The 19,176-nt window shown below is 44.6% G+C and overlaps 2 protein-coding genes across 8 annotated transcripts in view; one reads left to right on the top strand and one right to left on the bottom strand.

Annotated features, from left to right (window-relative positions):
• Window positions 1-806: 806 nt before the first annotated feature.
• Window positions 807-19,176, top strand: part of TMEM106C (transmembrane protein 106C) — a 28,705-nt gene continuing 10,335 nt past the window's right edge. For 2 of the 5 annotated variants that reach the window (XR_012642819.1, XR_012642818.1), the window contains exons 1-8: window positions 860-911; window positions 1,662-1,870; window positions 2,731-2,794; window positions 3,975-4,134; window positions 4,224-4,364; window positions 6,275-6,324; window positions 6,663-6,716; window positions 15,931-16,032. Coding sequence is in view for 3 of the 5 variants with exons in the window: in XM_074980275.1 (XP_074836376.1) it covers window positions 907-911; window positions 1,662-1,870; window positions 2,731-2,794; window positions 3,975-4,134; window positions 4,224-4,364; window positions 6,275-6,324; window positions 6,663-6,716; window positions 9,983-10,142 (843 nt within the window). In the remaining 2 variants the exon portion in view is untranslated. The other 3 variants (XM_074980276.1, XM_074980277.1, XM_074980275.1) reach the window with 3 other exon arrangements.
• The window catches only part of COL2A1 (collagen type II alpha 1 chain), a 74,772-nt gene continuing 70,773 nt past the window's right edge, over window positions 15,178-19,176 (bottom strand). For all 3 annotated transcript variants that reach the window (XM_074980273.1, XM_074980274.1, XM_074980272.1), the window contains 2 exons: window positions 18,439-18,681; window positions 15,178-16,071 (listed from right to left, as the gene is read on the bottom strand). In XM_074980273.1, coding sequence (XP_074836374.1) covers window positions 15,925-16,071; window positions 18,439-18,681 — 390 coding nt within the window. In that variant the 3' untranslated portion in view covers window positions 15,178-15,924. The remainder of the gene's footprint in view (window positions 16,072-18,438; window positions 18,682-19,176) is intronic.

Genomic DNA, 19,176 nt, shown 5'->3' on the forward strand with positions numbered 1-19,176 from the left:
GGAGTCTGCTCGGGGGTGAGCGACTGCACAAGGAGCAAGGGTCAGCAGTGACCTGGGGACAGGGAGGAGGAGGATCAAGCTGCGCTCTTGAGCCCGCCTCGGGGACTCTCCGAAGGCGACGGCATCACTCGCTGCATTCTGCGGGCAAAGTGACGTCCTGGGTCCAGGGAGCAGCAGGCAGCGCTGCCACGCAAGGCCCATAAGCGGGGGTGCGGGGCAGACCCGCAACGTGGAAACACGCCCCCTTCCCACTCACCCCAGGGCTTCCGCCCCTAAGCCCCGAGAGAGCGGCCTAAACGCACAGAGCGCATGCGCGCAGACACGCCCAGACCACGGCGCTTACGCCGGCACGTGCGCGATGACATCGGCCCCGCAGAGCGCCCTTCCCTTTTGGCGCGTGCGGAGGAAGCGCGGGACGGGGCGCAGGCGCATGCGTCCTGAGTGGGTCCCGCCCCGCAAAAAACACGCCCGCCTGGTGCGCATGCGCACAGTGAGGGCCCCACCCAGGCGCGGTTTGCCGTTACTGAGGGGAGGAACCGTCGCAACGCCCCTTCCCCTGGATTTTAATTACCTTGGCCCCGCCCTTTTGCGTCGCGCGTGCGCACCGTGCTTCGGGCGGGGGCTGGAAAAAGGGGCGGGTCAATGGGCATGGCGCGGCCTCATTTTCGCATTCTGTGCTCATGCGTACCATGGCTACCTCCCACCCACTTCTTTCCTGGGAGGGGCGGAGCTTCCCTTTGGGCCCCGCCCCCTCACGGCACGTCCAACGGCGTGAGAGCCCCCATAGTGACGCAAGCGTGAGAGGGCGCATGCGCAGTTCGGGGAGCTAGTTTGTCAGGGAGCGAGTTGACATAGGTGCGATGGGTCGAGCTGGGGTCTCTGAGGCAGCGGCTAAAAGGATGAATAATGGGGTGGGAGCCTGGGGGCCGTGACCTGAGGGGGGGGTGGGATGATGGGTGGGATAAGGGGGAGGTGTCTGAGGGGGCGGGGTAATGCGTGCGTGTGTGTGTGTGAGAGAGAGAGAGAGAGAGAGAGAGAGAGAGAGGGTGGTGAGATAATGTGTGTGTGTGTGTGAGGGGATGGGGGTGAGATAATGGGTGTGTGGGGGGGTGGGATAATGGGTGTGTGTGTGGGGGGGGTGGGATAATGGGGTGAGGGTGGGGTTTGTAAGAGTGGGGAGTTCTAGAAGCACTGTGAGAGGGTGTGCAGGTAATGGGGGGGCGGGGGTTCCTGGGGTTGGCCCTCAAAGGAGGGGTGGCAGGGTGGCCTTGCGGGGAAGGGAGAAAAGAGGTGGAATTGTGGGAACTTGTCTGTGGGGGGGTGTATCTTTCAGGATTGATGTAAGCAAAGCAGGTGGCATTAGATATCTTGCCTGGAGGATACTAGGGGGAATTTGGCCCTTTCAAGTGTGAGAGAGATCTGTGGAGGGTATTTTTCTTGCTTGAGAGAGTGGGTGAACAGGCAGAGGGGATTTTTGGGGGAATAGTCTTTAAGGAGGACTTTGTCATATGTGGATAGGAGAAGGCATACAGGGGTTGGGGGTAGGTCAGAGGGGATGAAGAGCAGCTTGCTCCTTTCTGCAGAAGTCAGGTAATCCAACAGGCAGGTCTAGAAGTCCTGTCTGATGACAAGCATTTATCTTATCACCACTTTTCTCCTAGGACATGCAGCAATACTTCACCTGTTGATATGGGCTGTCCACTTTCTCTCAGTGGTAATGCCTCTTCCAGGCAAAGAAGAGAGAATGATGAGGACTTGCTAGACAGCAGAGACCGTGAGGAAGACATTGCCAAGTTTCCATATGTAGAGTTCACAGGTCGGGACAGCATCACCTGCCCAACTTGTCAAGGCACTGGCTGTATTCCCACAGGTGACTCTGTCTATATTGAAACTTAAATCCTAAAGGGCGAGAAACCTACCTTATTTAGTAAATCTCCTGTTCATTTCAGGATCTGGTTCAAAATTTCCCTCTTGCACTTCAGAAGATATTTGAGAGTGAATTTGGCTGCCCTTGCTTGTTTCTCTTGTTCTGCTGCTGTTTGACTTAATGAACAATGGATGATTTAGGGTTATAATAATTGTAGGAAGTGGCCATGGATGATGGGTGTTTAACCTTAAGCATTTGAGTGAATTTCTCATATTAAACAGAAAAAGCTATTGAAGGAAAAATCTTTACATTCATCTCCTGTCTCCTAACCAGTTCCCAATAGAAAACCTGGATCTCTTCCCAAAACCTAAGCTCCTAAACAGTGTTTTTGAGATACCTGACTAACAAAGAAGATATTTCTTGGCCTAGGTGGTCTCACTATGGTGCCATCTGTCCCATGGTGTTCATCTCTTAGGCAAAGAAGCAATGAAACTATTTATCCAAGCCTCGACAGCTGGTAGCAGTGATGTTTTTATTGGGCACGACAGGAAGAAATGTGCTTTTCTAGACTATCTTGAGAGAGCATCAGTGCTTTTTTTGTGCTGGTACTTGACATTACTGAGTACCAGCACCTCAGCCAGCTGCAGCCATGGGGTTGGCTGAAGGTGGGGGTGGGCAGCCAGCTGAGTACTGGCTCCTCTTTTTTTAAAAATAAGAGGCACTGGAGAGCATGATTTTGAAATACTTGCCTGGAAACCTTTAGCACCTTTGATCATTTCTAATGCCCTCCGTTTTAAGGAGCACAATGCACAGTGACTTTGCAGAAGGTAGTACTGACAAAACTTTTTCCTTTCGTCTTCTAGAACAGGTAAATGAGTTAGTAGCGCTAATACCATACAGTGACCAGAGGCTACGTCCCCAGAGAACGTAAGTAGAGGCATTTGTTAAGACTCCTTTAGTTTGTTGTCTTTCTCATGAAGAATAAATGCAACTGCCCCTCATTTGGTGATTGGTTGTACTGCCACAACTAACTATTGCACTGACTCTGCATTTCTTTCTGTATTGCGGTTCATGTTCTAGTTAAATATAAGATAATACCATCAAATACACCTTTAGTGGTAACTAAATATTTCCCATTGACTGCCACTCTTGGAGTATGTGTGAATGCAATAGTTACTTAACCCCATGCACTTTCATATGTGTTTAAAAGAAACTCTGGCTTATTGACATCAGAAGTGCCAGACTTAAACAATAAAGGAGGGGGAATGACTCTGTAAATGCCACGTTTACATTTTTTGGTACACTCAATTCCTGTCTTTTTAATAAAATGTCTCAGTTGAAAGGGCTTTCAGTTCTTGATTTGAACCATTTAGATGTGTGATCCGATTAAGTGCTATTCTTACATGAATAACATTAAAAATTTGTGATATGTTTCTCCAGAGAAGCTCAGGTGCATTGTCTGATACTGGGGGAGGGTTTTATGTGTAACACTTGCTATTTTTCCAGGGAATCCTTTGTTGTTTCAGTCTTTTTGCCTTCTGGTTTTTAGGTAGTTTTCAGATAGCTGGAACTTCATTAGAAATAGCTGATGATCTAGTCTCTCATTGTACAGGAAGAAACACTGCCTATTGGGTGTAAACAGACACGCCAGGACTTGGAGAGGGAGAAGTGGGATAGTTCAATGGTTAGAGTACTAATCTAGGATTTGGAAGATGAGTTTATTTCCAAAATCTCCCACATACTTCCTCTTTGACCATGGGCATGTCACTTAACATCTCTGCACCTTGGTTCTCCATATATAAAATAGGAATGGTAGCTCTGCACTACAGTATGGGGTATTGTGTGGGAAAATACACTAAAGACTGTGCAGTGCTCAAATACTGTGTTTATGGAGACCATACAAGTAGCTTAGCTTCGTGTTTTCTTCATGACCGCTGCATACACTTGTTAAGCAACTGGGTCGCTTGTCCCTCTGTCTTAGATAATAGGGATAATATGCTTTGTACCAGCCGCAGAGCCTTCAACAGTTCCTATTTGGAGATTACCAATTTACAATCACATGTGCTCTATTAAGGCAAAGTGTGTAAAATAATCACATCTGTTGCAGGAAGTTCTACGTTTTGCTGTCTGTTCTGCTCTGCCTCCTGATTTCAGGACTAGTGGTTTTCTTCCTGTTTCCACACTCAGTCCTTGTGGATGATGAGGGCATCAAAGTGGTTCAAGTGTGGTTTGACCAGAAAAACTCCATTGTCATTCTTGCCATCACGGTAAAGTTCTGTGTAATCCCTTGAGTGAATTTGCTGCTGAACTCTGGAGAAATCAGATTCTTATGTATTGTCTGTCTTTTGTGATACAGACCACCCTGAAGATTAGAAACTCCAATTTCTATTCTGTTGCAGTAGCCAGCATAGCCAGCCAGGTGCAGTACATGAACACAGTGGTTGGAACCCAGCAGATTACCAATGTGTCCCACATTCAGCCGCTGAGCGACAAACTGGTAAGAGAGCCTTCTTGAGTACACACATCACATCTCATAGAGCTGGAAGGGACCTTGGGAGGTCATTGAGGCCAGTCCCCTGCCCTCTTGGCAGGACCGAGCACCATCCCTTATGGAAATGTTTGTTAATCTATTTGCCCCAGACCCCTAAATGGCCTTGTCAGGGATTGAATTCTCAACCCTGGGTTTAGCAGGCTAATCCCTCCTAGGGGGAGGGATAGCTTAGTGGTTTGAGTATTGGCATGTTAAACCCAGGGTTGTGAGTTCAATCCCTGATGGAGCCATCTAGGGATCTGAAGCAGATACATTTGAGGGGGGTGGAAAAAGATGGTGCTTGGCCCTTCTAGGAGGGCAAGGGACTGGACTCAGTGACCTCCCAAGGTTCCTTCCAGTTCTCTGAGACGTATACCTCCATTTATTTATTTATTTATTTTATGTGAGTGTGAATTGGGCTTTAAGCTGTAGAGACCACTGAGCATCCCATACTGCTGGCCATGCTAGCCTTTGGAAGTGACCCACAGCCAGACGGCTCCATCTGAGAAAGTTAGATGACTTATGGGGGAGGTGTCCTGTGCTAATGAGCGGGACGTTCTGCACAAAGAGACATTCTTCCTTCTTCTTCTTCTTTTCCCCCCTCTTTTTCCTGTTTCTGCAGTAACCGTATGGGGCTGATGGCTATGTTAAAGTGCAAATAAGAAGATAGTCACATTTCTGACCAGTTCCTTGTGAGGCTAAAACAACCTATAATCAGGAAAGAAAAAGCAAGATGAGTTAATAGGAATGCCGGGTCTACAGTACATATATTGATAAACACTGAAAAGTTGATGTAGTAACAGAGAGATAGCCGTGCTAGTCTATGTACTATCAAAACAAAAAAGCAGTCCAGCAGCACTTTAAAGACTAACAAAATAATTTATTAGGTGATGATTTTTTGTGGGACAGACCCCCCCACACTTACCGCTGTGATCTGAAGAAGTGGGTCTGTCCCACGAAAGCTCATCACTTATTAAATTATTTTGTTAATTTTTAAAGTGCTACTGGACTGCTTTTTTGTTTTGAAACGTTGATGGTGGCTTTAAAATGACTGAAGTTGAACTGGTCTTTTGAAAGGTTAACAAAGTAGGTGGGATGGAGCACTGAGAGTCTGGACAGTTGAGTCAACAAGTAATTGGAAAACACTAATATTGGGATCTAAAAGTCTTAGCGTTTGCCAAGTGATACAGCAATGGCCAACACCATCCAACCATGTACAACCTTTGGAACCAATACAAAGAAGTGTTATGCCAAAACTGAATCTCCTGTTCAGCTCTGGCAAAACTGTTGGACTCCAGGGGAAAATTTTTGAACTCCAGGGGGAAAAAGCTGAAAACAGAAGTTCTGGTGCGGGTAAATAGAGCTGATTTGTGAAGATTAAAAGAAGTGGTTTGAGTCCCGTGTGGTAGGTTGGTAGACAAATTTCTCCCTCTTCTAGACATTCACAGCATTGAGAGATTCATCAAAGTTGGTCAAATGAGATTATAATTTGAAGTATTGGGATAAAGCTAAACAAGGCCGAATCTAGGCTTGGAGGGAAACTTTCCTAACACACTGATGTGCTGATTAACCATCTGTGTTATGGCACCACTCTACCCAAGTCAAGAATCTCAGTTTACAGCACTGCTGGGTCCTGTCCCAAGGCAAATATTAACTGTGGTTACTCTGTTTCCTGACTCAGTGATAGTTGTGTGGATTAAGCTTTGGTGAAATAGTCTCCTTGAAACTGGAATCTCTTGTAGCTGTACTGAACAAAAGTACTGGAGATCATAATGAATAGGGAAGATGGACTTGGTCTGATAAAAATGGAAGTAGCCTTTAGTAGCTTCTGATTTGTTTATAATGTTTACTGAGCGTGGCCTTCCTTGTCTTTCCAGGTGAATTTCACTGTGAAATCAGAGATGGGTGGACCTTTCTCCTATGTGTAGTAAGGATTATTTATTGTTTATTTTCACGGTGCAGTCAAAGAATCTGCTTAATCTGGAAAGAAGTGAGAGCAACTGAGTCCTGTAGCTTTATTAAAAGAGTTCCTCATGATCAAAAATATAAGACCTGACAGGTCATTTACAGCACACTTTTCAAATATTGAAACAAACAACAACAAAAATATATTCTGGACAATTCAGTCAGATGAGACTCAGTGCAAAAAAAGGAGAGTTCTAGGATGCCTATGATTTTTTTTTTAAGTGCCTTCTAAAGTTTGTTATGAATCAAATTTGTTTGTCTTCTTCTTCTAATCTGTCTTTCTGTGTTGGTCTCTTACAGTTTCTTTTGTACGTTACCCAAAGTCAAGGTGCATAACATAGCAATCTTCATGAGGTATGTAATTTTCATATGCTCTACTGCATTCTGACTGGAATTGCAGTGATAAACTGCTAGCCTTATCTTAGACTTGAGTTCCTCCTCCACCAATGACATAGCAGGGACTCCAGTTTGGACTGCGGTCGTTTGCTCTGTGTAGTTCTTCCCAAATGTGCAGATTTCATTGTCAGGGTTTGATGTTTTAAGATACCAGTTTCCTTTTGGCTTTCACTGACATCTTTCATACTTTTTTTTCTATAGGTTTTCTGGGGTATCATTTACAGGTGGTATCTTTAAGTTTTTTGTTTAGCTGGACTATTTCTGTTGTAGTAAGTCTTTATCTGAGTGTGTCACAAACTGAACAGCAGAAGAGGAAGCTCTCTTGTTCAGGCTTGGTAACAGTGCAAAAGTTAAACCTATAGCATTACATACAAATTCCTTCTGATAAGTATCCCAAACTAGTTCCATGTGCCAGAGTCTGGCCGGTTGCTAGGAGATATGGGTGTCTAAAGTGTGGGTCCCTGTATGTAGAAGAGGACAGCTACTGTGGAGTAGGAAGTATGTCAAAGCAGATGATGAAGAAAGGAAACTTTCAGTGTCTACCATCATGTTACTTTGACTCTAGATGACCATCATGGAAATCTGTATGCTAGAAATGTATTCGTAGGACCGGAATGTACCTTGAGAGATCATTGAGGTCAGTCCCCTACACTCAGCAGGGCCAAGCACCATCTACACCACCTCTGAAAGGTGTTTGTTAAGAGCAGGTTAGAAAGTCTCCAGTGATTTGGATTCCACAAGCTCCTGGGGCAATTTATCCAAGTGGTTAACCACCTGACAGGAATTTTTCCTTAATGTTCAGCCTAAAACCCCCTTGCTGCAATTTTAGCCCCTTGCGTCTTGTCTTATCTTCAGGCATTAAGAAGAATAATTGTTGTCATCCTCCTCCTTGTAACAACCTATTAGATACTGGAAAATGGTTATGTCCCCTCTGTCTTCTTTCCAGATTAAACAAACCCAAATCTATGAATCCTTCTGTGTAGGTCATGGAGTTTCTTTAGACCTTTATTCAATTTTGTTGCTCTTCTTTGGATTTTTTTTTCTAGTTTCTCCACATCTTTCCTGAAATGTGACACCCAGAACTGGACACACTCTTCTAGCTGAGGCCTGAGTAGAAAAGAGGAATTACTACTTAAAACATTCCTACTAATGCATTGTGGAATGATTTTTTTTGTGCAACAGACATGTGACACTGTTAATTCATATTTAGCTTGTGGTCCAGGATGACCTTAGATCCCTTTCTGCAGTATTCCTTCCCTAGGCTGCCATTTTCTGTTTTGTATGTGTGCAACTGATTGTTCCTTTCTAAGTGGGATACTTTGCAGTTGTTTTCATTTAATGTCATCCTATGTACCTCAGGCCATTTCTCCAGTTTGTTCAGATAATTTTGGATTACATTTCTATCTTCTAGAGTACTTGCAACCCCCTCCTTTGTAAGTGTACTCTGCTGTTATCTAGATCATTGATGAAAATGTTGAACAGAATTGAACCCTGAACTGATTCCTGTGAACCCCATTTGTTATGCCCTTCCAGTATGACTGTGAACCACTGATAACTACTTCTTGGGTAGGGTTATCCTACCAGTTGTGCACCTACCTTACAGTAACTCCATCTAGGATGTATTTCCCGAGCTTGCTAATGAGAAGGCCATGCAAAACTATCAAATACCTTTCTGAAGCTTAGACATAGAATATCAATCTCTTCTGCTCCCTTCTTTCCTCCACCCCATCCATCCACAAAGCTTTCTTGACAGGTAATAAGATATCAGGTTGGTTTGACATGATTTGTTTGTGACACATCCGTGCCAACTATTTATCTTCCACGTTTGCAACTTGATTCCTGACTTATTTGCCCCATTACCTTTAGCAAATCTCACTCAGCTGTTATGAGTGCAGGTTGAATCTCTCTAATCTGGAACTCTCTCTCATGCGGTAACATCCATAATCCAGCATGATTTTTGTTAGATGACCACTTAACAATGGGTATGGCCAAGTTTCCCACGGTCCTATGAAGTGAGTTTACTGTAGCCAGTCCTGGCTGTCAATGTTCTGTGCTGTTTATCTCTAATTTATCACTAAATGGCTGTGTCTACACGAGCCAAAAACTTCAAAATGGCCATGCAAATGGCCATTTCGAAGCTTACTAATGAAGCGCTGAAATACATATTCAGCGCCTCATTAGCATGCGGGCGGCCGCGGCACTTCAAAATTGACGTGGCTCGCTGCCGCGCAGCTCATCCAGACGGGGCTCCTTTTCGAAAGGACCCCTCCTACTTCGAAGTCCCCTTATTCCTATGAGCAGATGGGAATAAGGGGACTTTGAAGTAGGCGGGGTCCTTTTGAAAAGGAGCCCCATCTGGACGAGCCGGGTCAATTTCGAAGTGCCGCGGCCGCCCGCATGCTAATGAGGTGCTGAATATGTATTTCAGCACTTCATTAGTAAGCTTCGAAATGGCCATTTCGAAGTTTTTGGCTAGTGTAGACAGACATAGCCAATGTCTACGAGCCTGGTAAGTAGTGGAAGTGTTGGTCAATGTTGTTTAACAGCATTACCTCCCATGGTTCAGCAAATTTGTTTGGCGCCAGTCTAGAGAGGTTCAGCCTGAATTTTGATTGACTGCAGAAGGGCTATTTAGGCAAGTAAGGGCTGCATGAATGAACCCTGTCTGCAGACAAAGAAAAACTGTGTAATACAGAAGTTGGGTAGGTTTTAATAAACAAATGGGCATATTTCCTCCTCTGTTCCATTAGCAGCAGTGAGGTCTATTCGTTTTGCCTTCTGTATAGCAGTGATTGCCATGTGAGTCTTTTTGGCATGGGCAGCATGAGCTCACTTTTGACTAGTGCATAGTCTGGTGTGGATTATTGCTTCTAAAAGTGAGTGTACTTTCAGGAGTCTGCTGGCCCCACCAGTGGTTAAGAATCAGAATAGTTAAAAATTAATTGTATAAGTTAGAAAATCTGATGCACACACACACAAGCAAATTCAGATAAAGAGGAAAATAAATCAACAAACTAATTAATAATCCTTCCTTATCTCCATTTATGTACCACCGTGGGTTATGTGTCCAAGATAGTCTGCAGGTTCTGAGAGGAAGAGGATAATTAAAAAAACAGTGCCACTCCCATTGCTTTCCAATCATTTCTTCTCCTGCTGTCTTCACATTTTAATAGGACAAATTTATTTAATTCACTTATCTGATCTAAACTGAATCTCTCTTTCAGGACATCAGTGAAAATATCATATATCGGTCATGTAACACAGAGCTCCTTGGAAACATATCACTATGTAGATTGTGGCGCTAATTCCACAGTTGTCCAGGCTCCTCGAGCTGTATCCTCCCCACCTACTCCAAATAGTGTAACCAAAGAGAAGATGCTCTGAATACATCTTAGTCAACTGATCCTACTCTTGAGGAAGTGATCGTGCAGACTGACTTTCATCATTAACTATATACCTGCAGGCAGGATCACACTTAACTTTTTTTTAAATGGAATTAAAGGGATCATTGCTCTCCATGGAGAAACTTGGAGTCAACAGGAGGTGTCTGGAAAGTATATGGCTTTTCATATTAATACATATGCAAACTGACTGCACTGATTACTTTTGGGCATCAATTTGAGAGCATGTCTGCTTATGATCCAATCTGATCCTCTCCAAAACATGCCAAATGCATAACAGTTGCAAAGATTTGCTTAGAATTTAACCCAGAAGAAATCAAAGGACTGTTTTAAAAAAAATCTTTCAGTGGAAAGACATATTGAAATACAAAGAAGGCTTCAGACTCATTGCTTTGGGATAATGCTGGGGGTTGAATTTTGCTGCTGCTTGGTTGGACTGTGCTCTATGTATTTTGTCCTTTTTGGACAAACACACTGTTTCAGTGAAACTCTTTTTGCCCCTTCTTGGCAAGATGGCGCTCATGTTTATTCCCTGAAGATGAAACTTGTGACCAATGCTTGATGAGAAAATAACAGGAGCTAACCAGCATATGTTCTCTGTGAGGGGCTGGTTTGCTTACTGACCATGTTACCTGAGCGTGTCCATTCATAGTATATCAAAACCTTATGTTGGTGACAGTTGTTTTAATAGATGCACCACTTCAATGGAACTGATTTCTTCGTATGGGCTACGTGGCTCTTGGTCCCTTTACCTGTATGCATTGCTATGAAGCTTCTCCTCTAGGTATATGTTGTATTTAAAGGCTGTGAGTTCTGACGTGAAGATGGGGAGTCTGTAACAAAGCAGTTAATCTGTGCATTTGCTGCTTTCTTTTAGCAGAAAGACTGTACCAGTTTGTAAGGACCACTATTTTAGAACAGCATTTTTGATACTTCTGTACATTTAAAGGAAGGGATTTAAAGATCATACATTTTCCTTGTGTAGCTTCTCGAGGCATTGGCTCATGGGGATTTAGCTGGTGTGCAGACTTGAGCCGATTTAACTTAATGGGAGTTGCCTATCTCAAATGCTCCTTTTAAATGTACAGTTTGTAGTTTAGTATGTATAATGGCCGGTTATCCCTGGTACAGAAGGCTAAGCACAATATATTTTAGTTTTAAATTCCTCTCTTCATACAAAGGTCAGTGATTCCATAGGCTCCTTCTGCACCAGACTCTTGCACGTCATGAATTCGGGGCTGTTAAATTCACTGTAATTCAACTCTGGGTCCCCACTTCTAAGGACTAAGTCAACTGGCAGCTTTCTCTATTTTAGAGGCAGTATGCTAGTGGAGTCTAAATTTGGAAAGGAAACTGATATCTCAGAATATTTTGTTGATGATAAAAGCTTGTTTGTTCTGACGTGAAGTAGAAAATGAACATTATTTTAAGGAAATGTTGTTGCTATTTTATAGAATTGCACTTTACTGGCAGAATTTTTAGAACTGAATCTTGAGTAGCAAATAAAAACCTGAGATTTATGTCTAAGAAGTGTTGTTTGAATGGAGTCATGCCTGGCTCTTTTCTTCTCCAGCATTTCTGTCCTGGGTCTTGAATGCTTTGTACTAACTGGCCTGATGTACCACTTTCTATTTCTCAGTTGACTGCTTTACATATTAGCAATCTGCAACACTAGCTGACTTGTATTACAGTAGAGGCTGGTGTCCTGAGGTGTGGATATGGGCCCCAGCAGGCACCACCTGTACAATCTCCTAAAGAGGGCTTAGGGCAATCTTTTACCACTCGAGGTGAGGCTGAGTTTTATGTTGGAGACAGGCTATACCTGCCTAGTCTGGTGTTCTTGCTCCTTACTCTAAAGCGTCTAGTGTAGCCCCCTGTCAGAGGCAGGATACTAGATTAAAAATGGACTGCTGGCTCTGGGTGTGGAGTCAGCAGCTCAGAGGGAACCCCCAGGTATGCGGGGCCGGCAACAGTTTACTCAGTAACTGAAACAGATAAGCTTGATGCATGTTGGTTAACCAACAAAATCTTACATCCCAACCTCCCACACCACTGAACTAACTGAAATATAGCACACTGTATAGCCCAGAGTGCCCTATGCCCTGCAGGTCAGGAAAATGTAAAGGAGACACTAAACACACAGCAGTTAGGACACCACACTGCCTACACTACAGGAAGCCTAAAGCCACACTTCCGCTGGTTGATTTTCCAGGGTTTTGTTTCGCGCATCCACAAAATGGCGCTTTCCAGGGTCAGAGTCGACCCCAGAACTCCATGTGAGCGGCAAGTGTACACCACCATTGTAGTCAACCACAATTGGTGTAGCTAAATTTTGTGTATCAGTGGTTAACTTCTATATCTAGTATAGATGTAGCTGAAGATGTGGAAGGACCATAACCCATTCCTGACATCTGTATCCTGAATCATTAGAAGGCATTCCACAGATGCAGCAGCTGCTACCTTTGGTCTACCCCTACCAAATGGATATTTCAGATACAGTATGCTCTGAATATGTGCCGGGGCTTGATCAAAATTGTATTCCTCTCCTGACATGGCAAGTCCAGAAGTGCCAGGTCTCAACCCTGGCACAAATCTTAATTTGTCTAACAATCATAAAAATGTTCAGGTTATGGGATCTAATGACAGTTCCCTCTTCCTAGCTGACTGATTCTGTCTCAAACCCCTGATGCACCTTCCAGCTACAATTACTGTCCTCTTTCCTCAGAATGTCAAAGGAGGCAAACCTATAATTTTCACCCACATTTGAGTCAGTGGGAAATTCCAAAGTTAGGGATGATTTTAGTGCTATCAACTTTCCCCCGCAGGCAGTAATTGAGGCTGATTAGTGGCTACAGGGTGGACCAAATTCTTCTCTTACATAGAGTTAGAAACACTTTTCATCTTTATCAGGAGGAACTCTTAAGTAGATCATGTTTTTCTGCATATCCCAGTTGGGCTTCAAGTTAGTAAAACTAGCTTAAACCATGACTTAAAAGCGAATTTTGGGTTCATATTTTCCTTCTCATTCCCAGGTGAGTAGTGTTCAGCCTCTAAACCAGCATGGGACCTACCTGATGGACTCTTGGTTCTTTTCTTGGCTGTGCCTGCTTGATGACTTTGGGCAAGTCATGTCCCCTTAGTGCCTCTCTCATTATTTTTAGGGATGTGGAAAGATCCTGTTCTCTTTTGTAAAGTGCTTTGAGAAATATTAAGTACAAGCGAGATGATACATCACTTGAGCTTTGTTGGTATAGGAGTAGCTAGAATCTACCTGCAGAGTTGTATATGATGTCAACATATGAGGCTAGCATAGCCCTTAACCCGTGCTAATTAAGTAGAACTCTCTCCCCAGCAAGGGCCTAGTCCACTGTGGAGTTCTTTAACTCCAAGTCTTTGCTTCATAGCTTTGATAGCCAAGTCTTTGCTATCAAGCCTTGTAAAGACCTCTTACTATGTTTGCTGACTTCACTGGGAGCCATTGTGTTTGTTTTTCTCTGGCTATGCATACACACCTCACTTGATGCCTTCAGATTTACTATCTGTAAGCAGTCTTGGTGTCTGGGTGCTGACATGTGGTTGTTTCTCCCATGGGGGCCTATTCCTTGGGGATCTGTATTAGAAGCATTTGGCATTTTAAAATGTCTTTAGAAATATATATTTTAAATCTTCCAAGCTGGCATTTTCAGTTTTCTTTTGAGAACAATTTAAGGCCCTGTCCTGTTAGGATGTATTAATCTGTATAACTTAACTCAGAACTAGCCATATTAAGATTGGTGCAGTATCACTAAGCCCAAATATTCAACAGTCATGAGTCTGGTCTTGAAAAATCATGGGACTTAAATACATTTTGGTGGGGTTTTTTTTGCTACCCTTCTGAGTTTTGTGCATTTAGTTTTCATATTCTTTATAGCTGTAAGTTATGTACAGGTTTAAAAAAGTGTCTCATGTACTCCCTGGAGTCCAGGAGCTGGCTTGTTGAGAGACACCCAAAAACTTCAGACTCGTTATTGAAAAAGTGTTCAGTGGCAACACAATTATGCAGGCAGGCTAAGCAGATTTGTAAAGCCATGCAACAGGAGTAGACTTGTTTATAGGGAGGGGGTGCGAGAGGGGATATCTCAGCTACAGGTATTTTTCTTCCAATTAGCAAACGCATTGCTTGGAAGGAAACTTGTTTTAATTAAATCATGAAATGAGAGCCATTTCAATTAATATTTTTAATTAAAAATTTTTATTTGTGTTGGCTTGTTTTGTCATGAAAGAACCCAGATATGATAAAACATCATTAACAAAGATTACATTGTAGGGCAGCAATTAATACAAATAAAATCAAATTTCACCAAAGGTGTCTTTTTAATAGGAAAAGCAGTCTGTCTTTAGTGGCGGGGGGTGGGGGGAGTGAAGTGCCGGGGAGAGAGATGGGCTGAGAGAGACAGTGGAGCAGAGTAGTTTCACAAGCTGTGTGCGTGGGGGGATGGCGGGGGGGGTTGGTCTCTATCGTGCTTCAGACTGGCATTGCAAAATGTCTATTTTACACATACGAAGTAGTGTAATACATAATTCCTTGGTTTCAGTTTGTTCCAGTCTTCATGGCCCCAGAGGGTCATTTGAAAGCAAGGCACTCTTGTAGATGGGGTGGGGTAGGATTAACAAGAGGTTGGGGTGCGGGACCAATCCACATGCTTAGTTTTGGAAATAAATGTTAAGAAACTTTAACTCGCTAGTGCCCAAGACCTTATTATGGCAAATGTTGTCATGTATATCCCATTCACTTGACAGCTACTGCAATACCAATTATATAAGACTTAGGGAAGATGTAACACAACTTGTCAGAGCAGGCTGTGTTAAGCTTGGCCTCCTTGGGCCGTTACTAGGTTCCCCCGCCTCTCTAAAACTTCCCACTAAACCTGCCACAGACAAGAAGGAGCACATGCCCAGAAGTCGCTTACTCAGCACCATTACCTTGTAGAATTATGATTTCCTTTGTGGAAATCTCACCGCTTCGGTGTTGTCTGCTCTTGTGATCAGTTTCAAGATTTTTTCCTTTTTTTTTTTTTTTTTCGTTTTTAAATTTTTTTTTAAATTTTTCTTTTTCTTTTTTTTTTTTGTGTGAGGTAGCTTAAAACCAGGGAAGTTTGAGATCAGATCCTAAAACTTCCTGTATCTTGGTTTGGAAAAAAAAATAAAATTAGCAAACTGAGAAAGGGATAAAGGGAAGGTGTTAGAAATGCTGGAAATTCCTATGGATAGAGACCCAAAAAAAAGAGAAACCGCTCAAATCAACGTGTACTTTCCAACAAAGTTTTTTATATCAATTGATGTTAAAAAATACAGACTTGCTTTACAATAATAGCACCATTTTTGATGTATTTTACACAGTACTCCTGCTGATGATGATAAACACGGGATGGGGAGAAAGATTGGTTACATCTGTATTTGGGACATCCATTTTGTAAGGAGGGGCCTTCATACCTGCCAGTTAGATTCCCACCTCCAGCTGACCCAACAGAGGCCTTACAGGAAGACAATAAATAAATAACACTGATTTTTATTTCGCAGTTGCCCAGTGATGGCTTTAGAAATAGACAATAGTCCAAAATGTAAGCGTGTGGATGTATGGCAATTTGGGGATTGAGTCACCCATTCAGTGCAGAAGTCATACAAGTGATTGGAAAGTACTCAGGTCCTTGGGGAGGGGGTTTGAATTGTTTTGGCTTTTTTTAATGGAATTGGACTGGATTTTTTTTTTAAAGTTTTTTTTCTTTTTACAGGAAGCAGACTGGCCCGATGTCAACACCAAACTCCTGATCAGCGCCACCAATGTCCATAGGTGCAATATCAATGATGGGCAGGCGTGAGGTCTTCTGTGATCGGTATTCAATGACAGTCTTGCCCCATTTGCCAGTGTGTTTCTGGGGACAGGAAACAAGAACAGAGATTACTAGATGTTGCCAGTGCCAGCGAAACATGCCTCTTCAGAACAGATTCCCAGTCTGGGGTAGAGTTAGAATTTCATATCCATGTTCTCAGGGGGTGTCTACGCTATGGGGACTCTTACAACACCAGCATAAGCAGGAGTGTAACATAATAGATTTCCTGGCGAGGAGGCACCATAGCGATAATCTGATCAGACCTCCTGTGTAGCACAAGCCCTAGAACTTCTCCCAAAATAATTCCTAGAGCAGATCAGCTAGTAGAAACAGACACCCTGGATTTAACAATTGTCAGTGATGGAGAATTCACCCCCCAGCCCCCTGCTGGTAAGTTGTTTCTTTGCTTGATAGCTGTCAGGATTAGAAAGAGGATATATACTCGCTACGGGAACAGCCCCTCCCCAGGTGGCAGGAGCTAAGCCAAGAGAGCTACAGCCTGTGGGCGTGTGGATTGGGCACACTCCAATGTGAGAGCTGTGTGGCCTTAAATTTTAAGTGTAGACTAGGCTTCAGCGATTTGTAGGGCCGGACACTCATGCAAGTTCATGTGAGTAAGCTTTTAAAGTGGGTCAGCTGGCATGAAATAGCGGCGTGAACACCCTTCTTCAGAATTCCTTTGAGCTTAATTCACCGTGGAAGTGAATTACTCTGATCACAGCAGTCGACACTACAGAGCCAATGCCAGCATCACTCCCTAGCACAGATGGCGTTATTCTGAGAGGAGGAAGAGTTCTCCTGGTATAGATGCATCTTCTCCCCGAACAATCTTAACTGTGTTGGTGGAATATCATATCTCCCAGTGTAGCTATAGCATAAGGGATTGTTAGTTTCACACCCCCACCAGGGTTCTCACTATTTTTTTCATGTATGGGTGGGATAAATTTTGTTATGTGCACCACAGCATGGGAGGAGGTGCACCACTAGGAGAAACGTGCTGGTGGCTGTGGGTGCTCTGCTAATCAGCGGGGGTGGGGCACCTGACTCTCTGCAGGGTGGCTACACAGTCAGATTACAGGAATTATAGATAGGCTGTTATCTATTTTAAATGCAGGCCATGTCTATTACCCATAGACTGTGTCTGGGCAAGGCCTAGCCCAGGGAAGGGGAACCTCTTCTGGGTGGGGGGGGGCACTGACCCACAGAAAAATGAGTGGGGTGGGGGCTACATAATTGAGAAGCAGAAAACCAGCCCAAACCCCTCACTTGACTAACAAAGAAGGTCAGTTCCCTCACACACCAGCCTCAGAGCCTGGGGGGGCCAGGGAATACATTTTGTGGGGCCCTCTAGGCTCTGGGGTGGAGCCAAACATCAGGGGTTTAGTGTGGGGGGGTGCTGGGAAGTGGGCTTGGGGTGCAGAGTCTGGGAAAGAGGGAGGGTACAGGAGAGGGCTGAGGATTGGGGGACCTGGGTCGGAGGTGGGTGCAGGAGTGGGTTGGGGTGGGCAATCTGGGCAGGAATGGGGTACAGCAATGGGCTATGAGTGGGTGCTCTGGGGAGGGAGTGGGGTGCAGGACTGGGCTGTAGGTGGGGTTCTAATCAGCAGGGGATGCAGGAGAGGAGTGGGGGTGTGGGTAGGAGGGAACAGCAGGAGCGGGCTGGAAATGTGGGGCCTGGGTGGGAGAAAGGGTGCAGGAGGGTTTGGGGTGCAGGGTCTGGATGGGTGGGGTTGGGGAGTCAGGGCGGGAATGAGGGTCTGGGCGGGCATGGGCGCAAGTTGTGTTGAGGGGCATGGAGTCTGGGTGATGGGAATGCTCACCGGTGTGTCACCCCAGGATTCACACAGCTCTGCACCCCCCACCCCATCCCCTACTCCCAGGCACCACCCTCTGATGTTCTGATGAACACCTCCAGGTGCTGCTACTGCTGCTGCCTTTCCCACTTCCCTTTCCCTGGCTGTGGGGATGACAGCCCCCCACCCCTCGACAGAGCTCACAGGCTGGATCTGGCCCTGGCTTGTCTGCCTCCAGACCTCAAAGCTCAGGGCTCTACCTGCCCCACCATTCTGCAGTCCAGATGCTAGGGTGGGGAACCCTGAGCCTCATGGTCAGGCAAGACCACAGGCTGGGAGTTCCCCACCCCTGGCCTAACATCATAGGTCCCCAATTTCCAAGAGGGGCATACGGACACCTGAGTTTTAATGTCCCGGAAACTGAGATGCACCAAATCACTGCTTTTGAAACTTTTCCCCCTAAAACACCCCAGTACCTTAGTTGCCCCATAAAATGGGGATAATGGCACCAAAGGAGCCTAGCTCACTATGAGGCATAATTAACTGATTTCTATAGCTCACTTTGCAGCCGCCTTACTGTATAAATCCTAAGCATCAGTAACTTCTGTCAGCTTACCGTGCAGCCATCTGCCAAGGCACTGTATGTGAATCTGCTGTTGCCTTCGGCTCTGATCTCAACATCATTGGATCCCTGTATCAGGATGGCTTTCTTCAGGTTGCCAGATGCCTCGTCCATGTAAGCAATGCTGTTCTTGCAGTGGTAGGTGAGGTTCTGGGAGCCTTCAGTGGACAGGAGGCGCAGGAAGGTCATCTGGATGTTGGCAGTGTTAGGGGCCAGGTTGTCATCTCCATAGCTAAACTGGAAGGGAAGAACCGAGGGGGTTAGTGAGTCTGGGTAGCAAAGGCTGTCAGCTTGGAAGGTGGAGCCAATCTCAGAACCATATTGAAGACAACCTCATTTCCCACTGTCTTTCAAGTGTGCTTGAGTAAGTATCTTCCCTGGGCTCCTGTGAAAACCTCAGCATGGTTAAGAAGAAATTCAGAAAGTTGCCATGAACTACAGAATCCGCATCCCACTGTTAACACATTCTAACGTCTGAAGGCACCTCAGCTCTAAGGGCCTTTGTGCTAACTGAGACTGAAAACTAAGCATAGAATCATAGAACACTAGGACTGGAAGGGACCTCAAGAGGCCATCGAGTCCAGCCCCCTGCCCCAATGGCAGGACCAAGTACTATCTAAACCATCCCTGACAGACATCTATCTAACCTGTTCTTAAATATCTCCAGCAATGGAGATTCCACAACCTCCCTTGGCAATTTATTCCACTGTTTGACCACCCTGACAGTTAGGA

The sequence above is a fragment of the Carettochelys insculpta genome, chromosome 29 (assembly GCF_033958435.1).
Source record: "Carettochelys insculpta isolate YL-2023 chromosome 29, ASM3395843v1, whole genome shotgun sequence".
Lineage (NCBI taxonomy): Eukaryota > Metazoa > Chordata > Testudines > Carettochelyidae > Carettochelys > Carettochelys insculpta.